Genomic DNA, 12,968 nt, shown 5'->3' with positions numbered 1-12,968 from the left:
GAGAAAGTGAGGCATACAAATGCAGCAAATAAATAAATAAATACATTTGGGTTGTTGTAGGTTTTTTTGGGCTGTATGGCCATGGTCTAGAGGAATTCTCTCCTGACGTTTCGCCTGCATCTATGGCAAGCATCCTCAGAGGTAGTGAGGTCTGTTGGAACTAGGAAAAAGGGTTTATATATCTGTGGAATGACCAGGGTGAGACAAAGTACTCTTGTCTGCTGGAGCTAGGTGGAATGTTTCAACTGACCACCTTGATTAGCATACAATGGGCTAACTGTGCCTGGAGCAAACTTTTGTTGAGAGGTAATTAGATGTCCCTGCCTGCTTCCTCTCTGTTGTTGTGCTGTTGCAATTTTAGAGTTTTTAATACTGGTAGGCAGATTTTGTTCATTTTCATGGTTTCCTCCTTTCTGTTGAAATTGTCCACATGCTTGTGTATTTCAGTGGCTTCTCTGTGTAGTCTGACATGGTGGTTGTGAGAGTGGTCCAGCATTTCTCAAATAAAAGTTTGCTCCAGGCACAGTTAACCCACTGTATGCCAATCAAGGTGGTCAGTTGAAACATTCACACCTAGCTCCAGAAGACAAGAGTCCTTTGTCCCACCCTGGTCATTCCACAGATATATAAACCCTTTTTCCTAGTTCCAACAGATCTCAGTACCTCCGAGGATTCTTGCCATAGATGCAGGCGAAACGTCAGGAGAGAATGCCTCTAGGCCATGGCCATACAGCCCGAAAAAACCTACAACAACCCAGTGATTCCGGCCATGAAAGCCTTCGACAACACAATAGATACATTTGCTGAATATATATATTGTGCTCTGTCCTGAGTCCCCTGCAAGGTGAGAAGGGTAGAATATAAATGTTTTAAATAAATACACCCTGACTCCTAGCTTCAGTAGTGGCTAGTGGTTTCCATGGAGCAATAGAGTCCATTACTGGTTTTTGCTGAATTGAAAAAGAACTCTCCAAGGTACTGAACCTAAAGAAGTGCTGCCACTGGCTGACCTTGGCTGGACTGACCAAAGGTTCTACTTCCTTCCCAAGGAAATGCAACTGCTAGGGTTTGTTTTTCTGTGTGTACATGAATGCACACACACTCTCCCTCCATGGAGCGACAGTTTTTTAACAATAGAGATGGATCTGGCTTCTACAGCAAAGAGAAACTGGATTACTCAAACCATAGAAGTTCTCTTCAACATACACCTGTGGCTCCACTATTTACTTTAGAAAAGCTTGGTGATTCCTGGTACTTACCTTTGCCTTCTTTGGTTTTGGCTTTGCGGATCGGAAGAGGCTGCGAAGGCGTTTGCAGCAGAGGTGAAGGTTGCAGTGGCTCAGGTGAAGCGGTGACTGCTGCCACTGCAGCCGACACTTGTTCAGCTACTGCAGCGGCGGCAGCGGCTGCAGCGGCAGCCACAGCTGCTGTCGACCCTTTGAAGGGGTTGTTGGCACTGAATTCCCGCCATTTGGCTCCCATGATGGTCATCATTTTGGACATCGGGATCTTGGGGTTCTTTTTGGCAATAAGAGGCCTACGGCACAAGGGGAGAAAACAATTATTCAATATGTCTACTTGGTTCCATGCAGTCACGAAGAGTCGGAAACGACTGAACAAATGAACAACAACAACACTTGGTTCAATGTATAAATTGCACATCATCCCAAGGAAGAAGATGTCTTGACACTATAGTTTTCCATTTTCTTCTTTTGATTGTCACATCTCGACTAGACTAGTGCAACACGCTCTAAGTCGGTCAGAGTCCCTCCACGGAGGTCGAGAAGATCAGGATAAAAAAGTTTTAAATAAATAAATAAATAAATGGGGTTGCCTTTGAAAATTGTTCAGAAGCTTCAAATGGTCCAACAGGCAGCAGCCAGATTTTTCACTGGAGCAGCATACAGGGAACATACAGCCAGCTTTGTTGCCAGAAAAAAATTCTGACTACTGAAAAAAAAATCTACTACAACTACTACTACTACTACTACAGAAAAAAAATTTGGGGTGGGAGAGTGATAAAATTTTTTAGCGAATCATGAAGAGTAGTCCTATAACACAAAATAATTTAAATAGTATCCTTCATTCTATATTTTATATAGACTTAATTAAATCAATTTAATTTTCGCTTCTCATAGACTCAGCATGGGGATTTAATCAACTACCATTTAATCATTTAATCAACTACCAAACTCACAAAATTTGTATTTTGCCTGTTTGTTTGCTTTATTCTGTTAGAAATGTAATATAATTGACTGGTTGCCCTGACACAACAAATAAATAGCATGGGGATTTGGTTAACCAGTTAAAATTCATGAGTAAAACAGGTTTTTTTAAACTGAAAATTTTCAGGGTAGAACTCCTAAACAGCCCCCACCCCCGGCTACAGCCCTGCATATAACCACCCGGTTATGTCACCTCCATTGGCTGCCCGTCTGCTACCAAACACAATTCAAAGTGCTGGCTTTAGCCTAAAGAGCCCTAAACCAATGTTTTTCAACCTGGGGGTCAGGATGCCGGGGGGGGGGGGGGTCATGAGGGGGTTTCATAGGGGTCACCAAAGACCATCAGAAAACATATATTTCTGATGGTCTTAGAAACTCCTTTGGCAGAGAAGGCTGAAGATCTCTCACTTGTCCTTCTCTTCTTTTTTGGGAGCAGATGGCAAATCAAATGCTAACCAAGGTGGTCAGTTGAAACATTCACACCAACCTCCAACAGACACGAATTCTTTGTCCCACTCTGGTCATTCCACAGAGATATAAACCCTTTTTCCTAGTTTATTTATTTATTTACTTTACTTCTATACCGCTGTTCTCAGCCCAGAGGTGACTAGTTCCAACAGACATCACTACGAGGATGCTTGCCATAGATGCAGGCAAAACGTCAGGAGAGAATGCCTCTAGAACATGGCCATATAGCCCGAAAAAACCTACAACAACCCAGATGGCAAATCTTCCCACCAAAAGCCCTCCTCTGCTGCGATTGGCTGGCCTTTCAGCCAGCCTCTCAGCCAAGGGGAGGGCTGTCTCTGAGACCCGAAGCAGGGAGGGTAAAGCAGGCATGCTCGCCACATGGCAGTGTGGTGCACATGTGTGGGTGAGAGAGAGCGTGAGAGGCTGGAGGAAGCTTCGTGACAGCGATTCCCTTCAAAGCATGGGGGTTCTGTGTGGGAAGTTTAGCCCAATTCTATCGTTGGTGGGGTTCTGAATGCTCTTTGACTGTAGGTGAATTATAAATCCCAGCAACTACAATTCCCACATGTCAAGGTCTATTTTCCCCAAGCTCCACCAATGTTAACATTTGGGAATATTGAGTATTCGTGCCAAGTTTGGTCCAGATCCATCATTGCTTGAGTCCACAGTACTTTCTGGAGGTAGAATCATAGAATCATAGAGACCTCATGGGTCATCCAGTCCAACCCCATTCTGCCAAGAAGCAGGAATATTGCATTCAAACACCCCTGACAGATGGCCATCCAGCCTCTGTTTAAAAGCTTCCAAAGAAGGAGCCTCCACCACACTCCGGGGCAGAGAGTTCCACTGCTGAATGGCTCTCGCAGTCAGGAAGTTCTTCCTCATGTTCAGATGGATTCTCCTTTCTTGTTGTTTGAAGCCATTCTTCTGCATCCTAGTCTCCAGGGAAGCAGAAAACAAGCTTGCTCCCTCCTCCCTGTGACTTCCTTTCACATATTTATACGTGACTATCATATCTCCTCTCAGCCTTCTCTTCTTCGGGCTAAACATGCCCAGCTCTTTAAGCTGCTCCTCATAGGGCTTGTTCTCCAGACCCTTGATCATTTTAATTGCCCTCCTCTGGATACATTCTAGCTTGTCAATATCTTTCTTCAAATGTGGTTCCCAGAATGGGACACAGTATTCCAGGTGTGGTCTGACCAAGGCGGAATAGAGCATGGCTAGCATTACTTCCCTAGATCTAGACACTATGCTCCTATTGTTAGGTAGGTGAACTACAACTCAAGGTCAATGCCCACCAAAGCCTTCCAGTATTTTCTGTTGGTTGTGGGAGTTCTGTGTGCCAAGTCTGGTTCAATTCCATTGTTGGTATAGTTCAGAATGCTGTCATAGATGTGGGCGAAGCTTCAGGACAGAATGCTTCTGGAACATGACCAGACAGCCTGGAAAACTCACAGCAACCCAGTGATTTTGGCCATGAAAGCATTCCATAACACAGAGATTAAGTGACCAGTGGGGAGGTAATAGTGTGATTTTTGGATGGTAGTGATCATGTCCTCTTGGGAATTATAATACAAAAGGGAATTAAGAAGCCAAATGTAGATAGACACATACTCTGAATGTCAATAAAGCTGATTTTTAGGAAGCTTGGGAAATTAGCTGACCCCTGCCACCTCTTTGATTGTAGGTTAACTATCGATCCTAGAAACTACAACTCCCAAATGACAAAATCTTAATTTTTTGAGTGATGGTCACTCCTTGAGTGGTGAGGCTCAAATTTGGTGTGATTTTGTTCATTGGTTCTTTTGTTTTTAAGGTACTCATTATGCACAGAGCATTTTTATATATATAGATATATATAAATAAAAATGTAATGTTTGTTTGTGGGATTAACAGAACTCAAAAACCACTGGGGGAATTGACACCAAATTTGGACACAAGACACCTAACAACCCAATGTATGTCCTTCACTAAAAAAAATGATTTTGTCATTTGGGAGTTGTAGTTGCTGGGATTTATAGTTCACCTACAATCAAATAACATTCTGAACCCTACCAATGATGGAATTGAACCAAACTTGGCACACAGTTCTCCCATGAACAACAGAAAATACTGGAAGGGTTTGGTGGGCACTGTCCTTTGGTTTTGGAGTTGTAGTTCACCTACATCCTGAAATCACTGTGGACTCAAGCAATGATGGATCTGGACCAAACTTGGAATGAATACTCAAAAAGGCCAAATGTGAACACTGGTGGAGTTTAGGGAAAATAGAATCTTGACATTTGGGAGTTGTAGTTGCTGGGATTTATAGTTCACCTTCAAACACAGAGCATTCTGAACCTCACCAATGATAGAATTGGGCCACACAGAACCCCCATGTGGGCCACAGCAATGCATGGCAGGGGACAGCTAGTAGATAATAATAATAAACTTTGTTTATACCCCGCCACCATCTCCCCAATGGGGACTCGGAGCCACTTACATGAAGCCAAGCCCGAACAATAAATTACAATACAATGAGATACAAATTGCAATAAAATAAATTACTGGGTGAAACACCTTGTGGGCCCTTCCAGTTCTGTTCTATTTTCAAGTTCCCCGAGTTATCAAGCAATTAAAGTATTTGGAGCCAACTTCATAAGCCAGAGATGTAGAGCAAATGATACAAAGCATTTCTTTTCATTCTGAAAACTTATCAGAATGGAAGTGAGACCAAGAAGAAGACAGCATGCGAGGCTGGAAGATCAGGCCAGTGTGGAAGGAGGGCTGTTTTGCACAGACAACCAAAGCATTACGCAGAGATCACACCAGCTGCCTTCCCGCAGGAGAAGCCCCGCAGCCCAGCAAGGCAAGGATTACATGTCTTCCCTCCTCTCAGCTCTTATCAGTCTCAAGGGAAGACAAGGACTGCCAAAGTGGAACAGGCCAATGCGCCGTTTAATCCGACAGAGACCAATGCCGCTCTGCTCAGTGGAACAAAGCGCGGCGTTACAGGACAAGGCTCGAGGCCCAGCGCTCTGACCTCCCGCCTCTTCTCCCCCCCTCCCGCCCCCCTCCGCCAAGAACCCTGGAGCATAAGACATCCATCATTTGCAATCATCCTCGCGGCAGAGGCTGTGTCTTCGCGATCTCGCTGCCCCCAACCAGCCTCGGCACTTCATCTCCTGTCAACGCGCAGCGCCAGTAACCAGCGCACTGACATTTGACCCGATGGGGGTTTGAGTCTACAAGGACCTCTGGGACTTTGGCCGGCAGACATGCATTCATAACCTTCCCGTCTCTGCGCAACAGCATAAATATGAATTCTTACAAATCAGACAGGAAAGCCATGCGCGCGGCTCTACAGGGGGTCCTTCCTAGCAAACTGGGTCCCAAACCACAATCATGAAAACCGCTTCTCGTATCTTTTGAGGACTCTAGAGCATGTTTTAAGAGGAAAAACAAGTAAGAAAATACAAGGACAATACTTTTGCAAATGAGACACAAGTGAACATAGGGACCACCAAACGCAGCATTGCCAAACACGCATCAAGGAACATAGAATCCTAGAGTTGGAAGACACCTCCTGGGCCACCCAGTCCAACCCCATTCTGCCAAGAAGCAGAAAAATTACATTCAAAGCACCCCCAACAGATGGGCATCCAGCCTCTGTTTAAAAGCTTCCAAAGAAGGAGCCTCTACCACACTCTGGGGCAGAAAGTTCCACTGCTGAACAGCTCTCTCAGTCAGGAAGTTCTTCCTAATGTTCAGTTGGAATCTCCTTTCTCGTAGTTTGAAGCCACTGCGTCCTAGTCTCCAGGGCAGCAGAAAACAAGCTTGCTCCCTCCTCCCTATGACTTCCTCTCACATATTTACACATGGCTATCGTGTCTCCTCTCAGCCTTCTCTTCTTCAGGCTAAACATGCCCAGCTCCTTAAGCCGCTCCTCATAGGGCTTGTTCTCCACACCCTTGATCCTTTTAGTCGCCCTCCTCTGGACACATTCCAGCTTGTGTCAACATCTTCCTTCACTTGTAATGCTCAGAATTGGACACAATATTCCAGGTGTGGTCTAACCAAGGCAGAATAGAGCATGGGGAGCATGACTTCCCTGGATCTAGACACTGGACTCCTATTGATGCAGGCCAAAATCCCATTGGCTTTTTTTGCTGCCGCATCACATTGTTGGCTCATGTTTGTTGTCCATGAGGACTCCAAGATCTTTTTCACACGTACTGCTCTCGAGCCAGGCATTGTCCCCCATTCTGTATCTTTGCATTTCATTTTTTTCTGCCTAAGTGGAGTATCTTGCATTTGTCCCTGTTGAACTTCATTCTGTTAGTTTTGGCCAATCATCTCTCTAATCTGTCAAGATCGTTTTGAATCCTGCTCCTGTCCTCTGGAGTATTGGCTATCCCTCCCAATTTGGCGTCATCTGCAAACTTGATGATCATGCCTTCTACCCCTTCATCTAAGTCATTAATAAAGATGTTGACCAGGAGGTTTGGCCCAATTCTATCATTGGTGAGATTCAGAATGCTCTGTGATTGTAGGTGAACTATAAATCCCAGCAACTACAACTTCCAAATGTCAAGATTCTATTTTCCCCAAACTCCACCAGTGTTCGCATTTGGGCATATTAAGTATTCTTGTAGAGTTTGGTCCAGATCCATTATGGTTTGAGTCCACAGTAATCTCTGGATGTAGGTGAACTACAACTCCAAAACCAAAGGACACTGCCCACCAAACCCTTTCAGTATTTTCTCTTGGTATGGGAGAACTGTGTGCCAAGTTTGATTCAATTCCATTGTTGGTGGGGATCAGAATGTTCTTTGATTGTAGGTGAACTATAAATCCCAGCAACTACAATTCCCAAATGACAAAATCATTTTTTTGAGTGATGGTCACTCCTTGGTTAGTAGGTGTCTTGTGGCCAAACTTGGTGTCACTTCCCCTAGTGGTTTTTGAGTTCTGTTAATCCCACAAACGAACATTACATTTTAATTTATATAGATCTGTGAAGATGATTTTGAAATCTGCTCCTGTCTTGCTGATCATGCCCAAACAGTGAAGGGCCGCAGTTTGAGGATGCTTGGACTACATTTCCCAGAATTCTTCATTATTGGTAATAATAATTAGAAATGATGGGTACTGTGGAGAAATAAGACATTGGCGGTTAGAGGGGAAAGAGTTGTGTAGAAAGGGAGTGTGCGCTTTCCTACTCTCCCAAACCTTGTTTTGGGGAATCGGCTGAGCCGAGCCAATCAGAAATCAGGTGTGCGGATTCATGCTATGATCTCATCTCGGCTGCTAGATTTAGCTTTTCAATTATTGATGGCCCCCACGGCCCACAATGCATTGCAAACTATTAAGGGATGCTATTAAAGAAATATGAGCTTTGGCTTTAAAAGGGAGGGGAGAATGTGAAGCGCTTGCACTCAAGAGCAGCGGGGAGGGGAAGAGAGAGAGAAGGGGGGGGGGAGAGAAGTCTGCATTTATTTGATTTCAAAATGCTTTCCAGAAATAGGCGGGGCTCCGAGACAAAGGCAGGCAGGCCTGAACAAAACAAAGCAGCAGCAAGCAGCAGGTCTGCCATGCCTCCTTGCCTGTGGAGGGAGGCCAGAAAAAGGGATGGGGAGAAAAAAAGAGAGGCAGAGGCAAGGATGGCAACAAGATAAAGGAATGTATTGTCGAAGGCTTTCATGGCCGGAATCACTGGGTTATTGTAGGTTTTTTCGGGCTATATTGCCATGTTCTAGAGGCATTCTCTCCTGACGTTTCGCCTGCATCTATGGCAAGCATCCTCAGAGATAGTGAGGTCTGTTGGAACTAGGAAAATGGGTTCATATATCTGTGGAAAGGTCAGGGTGGGACAAAGGACTCTTGTCTGCTGGGGCTAGGTGTGAACGTTTCAACTGACCACCTTGATTAGCATTTGATGGCCTGGCAGTACCTGGGACAATCTTTTGTTGAGAGGTGATTAGATGTGCCTGATTTTTTTCCCTCTCTGTTGTTTGGCTATTGTAATTTTAGAGTTTTTTTTAATACTGGTAGCCATATTTTGTTCATTTTCATGGTTTCCTCCTTTCTGTTGAAATTGTCCACATGCTTGTGGTTTTCAATGGCTTTATATATCTGTGGAATGACCAGGGTGGGACAAAGGACTCTTGTCTGCTGGAGCTAGGTGTGAATGTTTCAACTGACCACCTTGATTAGCATTTGATGGCCTGGCAGTGCCTGGGGCAATCATTTGTTGAGAGGTGATTAGATGTGCCTCATTTTTTCCCCCTCTCTGTTGTTTTGCTATTGTAATTTTAGAGTTTTTAAATACTGGTAGCCAGATTTTGTTCATTTTCATGGTTTTCATGGACACAGCAGATTGTTTGAGAACACAGAAATGCTGGACCACTCTCACAACCAATATGTCAGACTACACAGAGAAGACCAAAATCCACTGATAGTGGTGATATGAAAATAAATTAACTCAATGTATATATTACAAGTGCATTTGTAATATATACATTGAGTTAATTTTGTTATTTTCATATCACCACTATCAGTGGATTTTGGTCTCCACAGTTTCAGGGGAACCCATTTTTCTTTTTGAGACTACACAGAGAAGCCATTGAAATCCACAAACATGTGGACAATGTCCAACAGACAAGAGTTCTTTGTCCCACCCTGGTCATTCCACAGATATATAAACCTTTTTTCCTAGTTCCAACAGACCTCACTATCTCTGAGGATGCTTGCCATAGATGCAGGCAAAACGTCAGGCGAGACTGCCTCTAGAATATGACCATATAGCCCGAAAAAACCTACAACAACCCAAGATAAAGGAAATCCAGACCCATGTAGCTTACTACTTCAGATGGCAACACTATATGGGAGCAATTTAGCCTCTTGAGAAAACGATAGTGGAGTAATATTAAAAGCAGATTAAGAGGAATGGAGAAAGAAGGGGGCTGTGGGGGAGAAGGAGGAGCAAAACAGAGGTGGGTGGCAGATTCATTACGCCATACCTCATCTCTCCTCCTACAAAGAAACCGGATCCTTTAGCAACAAAACCCCTGGAGAATTTGAGTATCAATCACGGAAGACTGTCCACGTCTTCCATCTCTGTAGGCAGTTTGCAATGCTTGGGATGAATTAAACTTTCTCTATAAAGCTCTAAACCAGTGTTTTTGCTGCTAATTCATAATTCTAATTTTGCTATTGTTATGAATCGTAATGTAAACATCTGATATGCAGGATGGATTTTCATTCACTGGACCAAATTTGGCACAGTACGCCCAAATTTGAATACTGGGGGGGGGGGGGGGGGGGTTGGAAGGATTGATTTTGTCATTTGGGAGATGTAGTTGCTGGGATTTATAGTTCACCTACAATCAAAGACCATTCTGAACTCCACCAATGATGGAATTTAAGCAAACTTGGCACACAGAACTATCATGACCAACAGAAAATACTGGAAGGGTTTAGTGGGCATTGACCTTGAGTTTTGGAGTTGTAGTTTACCTATATCCAGAAAGCACAGTGGACTCAAATAATGATGGATCTGGACCAATTTTGGCCCAAATACTCAATATGCCCAAATGTGAACAACTGGTGGAGTTTGGGGAAACTAGATCTTGACATTTGGGAGTTGTAGTTGCTGGGATTTCTAGTTCACCTACAATCACCCTAACCCCAGCCTTTGTTTCAGTCTCAAACGCACTCTCTCAGTCCCTGGTTTCGGCATTTGTAAGCTTTGCTCCTTGATCTCCCCACCAAGCAGCTGAAGCCAAACCACATGATGTTTGCTGCTATATTCTGTTTCCTCGCCCTTCTAACTTCCGAGCAGTGAGTGATTCCGTTCACCTCGGGGAGGATGGGGTGGCGCAGGGACACAGACAAGCATCCCCACAGCGAGCAGCAGATCAGACTTGAGTCAGTGTGCCCTGTTCCTGCCGTGGCTCCCTGCTCAGTCCAGCAAGGCTGTGAAATACACTCAAACAAAACAGGAGACTGGGTTGCTGGGAGTTTTCCAGGCTGTCTGGCCATGTTCCAGAAGCATTCTCTCCTGACATTTCGCCCACATCTATGGCAGGCATCCCAGAGGTTGTGAGGTCTGTTGGAAACTAGGCAAGTGAGGTTTATATAGCTGTGGAATAATGTCCAGGGTGGGAGAAAGAACTCTTGTCTGCTTGAGATAAGTATGAATGTTTCAATACCACACAGCTGTGGACAAGTCTACATAGGGACCATAAACGCAGCAGCATTGCCCAAACATGAATCAAGGAACATGAAAGGCACTGCACACTAATTCAGAGAAGTCAGCCATAGCAGAGCACCTGATGAACCAGCCTGGACACCGTTTATTATTTGAGAACGCAGAAATGCTGGACCACGCTCACAACTACCATGTCAGGCTACACAGAGAAGCCACTGAAATACACAAGAAGCAGGTGGACAATTTCAACAGAAAGGAGGAAACCATGAAAATGAACTAAATCTGCAGTTGGTCTCCTTGGTTCGCATTGAATGGCCTTGCAGTTCAAAGACTGGCTGGTTGCTTCCTGCCTGGGGGAATCCTTTGTTGGGAGGCCCTTATAGTTTCCTGTCTGGAATTCCCCTGTTTTTTGAGTATTGCTCTTTATTTACTGTCCTGATTTTGGATTTTTTAAATCCTGGTAGCCAGATTTTGTTCATTTTCATGGTTTCCTCCTTTCTGTTGAAATAGTCCACATGTTTCTTGTGGACTTCAATGGCTTCTCTGTGTAGTCTGACATAGTGGTTGTGAGAGTGGTCCAGCATTTCTGTGTTCTCAAATAACATGCTGTGTCCAGATTGGTTCATCAGGTGCTCTGCTATGGCTGACTTCCCTGATTGAATTCTCCTGTTTTTGAATTCATTCAAAAACGGGAATTCCAGACAGGAAACAATCAGAGGCCATTGAAATATAACATAATAATTATTATATATGCATAGTATTGAAAAGTAATAAAATTATTTACTATTATATATATAAACTAGCCATCCCCTGCCACACGTTGCTGTGGCCCAGTCTGTGTATATGTGTTTTGTGTGTGTATATATTTGTGTATATATGTGGTCTTGCGCATGCGTTGTAATGTATTTTTTATTTTTTGGCTTTAAGTCTTTTCCGCTGTGTTTTTCAGTGTTTTTATGAGTGATGGTCACTTATTGGCCTGAGAGGTGTATTGTGTCCAAATATGGTGTAAATTTGTCCAGTGGTTTTTGAGTTATGTTAATCCCACAAACGAACATTACATTTTTATTTATGTAGATCAAACAAAATAGCCAAAATAGAAATAGAAATAGAAATATATTAATAATAATAATAATAATAATAATAATAATAATAATAATGGCTGACTTCTCCGGTTGGATTAGTCTCCAGTGCCTTTCAAGAATCAATTTGGGCCAGCTAACACCTCCCAAGAAAGGATCCCCCAGGCAGAAACTATCCAGGCTTTGAAGCTGAAAGGCCATTCAATGCTAATCAAGGTGGTCAACTGCAACATTCATGCTTCAAACAGACAAAAGTTCTTTTTCCCATGCAGTTGTGGACAAGTTTACAGAGAGACCACCAAATGCAGCATTACCCAGACACAAATCAAGGAACATGAAAGGCACTGCAGACTAACTCATCCAGAGAAGTCAGCCATAGCAGAGCACCTGATGACTCAACCTGGACACAGCGTATTATTTGAGAACACAAAAAAGCTGGACCACTCTCACAACTACAGTGTCAGACATTGAAATCCACAAGCATGTGCACAATGTCAACAGAAAGGAAGAAACCATGAAAATTGCTACCAAAACTCTAACTCAGGACAGTAAATAAAGAACAACACTCAGAAAACACAGGGATTCCAGACAGGAAACAATCAGGGACAGCTAACATCTCCCAACAAAGGATTCCCCAGGCAGGATGCAGCCAGGCTTTGAAGCTGAAAGGCCATTCAATGCTGATCAGTTGGGCAATTGCAACATTCACACTTACTTCCAACAGACAAGAGTTCTTTCTCCCACCCTGGACATTATTCCACAGATATATAAACCCCCATTGCGTATTTTCCAACAGACCTCACAACTTCTGAGGATACCTGCTATAGATGTGGGTGAAATGTCAGGAGAGAGTGCTTCTGGAACATGGCCAGACAGCCCAGAAAACTCACAGCAACCAAGTGATTCCGACCATGAAAGCCTTCGAAAATACATGGAACAGGAGACCTTAGGGCACAACCATCAAAGCCTGAAGGAGGCTCTGAAACAGGATTTATCTCT

At 43.8% G+C, this 12,968-nt stretch overlaps 1 protein-coding gene across 1 annotated transcript in view; it reads right to left on the bottom strand.

Annotated features, from left to right (window-relative positions):
• CHD3 (chromodomain helicase DNA binding protein 3) overlaps nt 1-12,968 on the bottom strand; it is a 108,247-nt gene that overhangs the window by 61,001 nt on the left and 34,278 nt on the right. The window contains exon 5 of the mRNA XM_067469717.1: nt 1,260-1,537. Within this exon, the coding sequence (XP_067325818.1) occupies nt 1,260-1,537 (278 nt within the window). The remainder of the gene's footprint in view (nt 1-1,259; nt 1,538-12,968) is intronic.

The sequence above is a fragment of the Anolis sagrei genome, chromosome 6 (genome assembly GCF_037176765.1).
Source record: "Anolis sagrei isolate rAnoSag1 chromosome 6, rAnoSag1.mat, whole genome shotgun sequence".
In the NCBI taxonomy this organism is placed as follows: domain Eukaryota; kingdom Metazoa; phylum Chordata; class Lepidosauria; order Squamata; family Dactyloidae; genus Anolis; species Anolis sagrei.
This window is presented reverse-complemented; position numbering and strand designations above follow the sequence as displayed.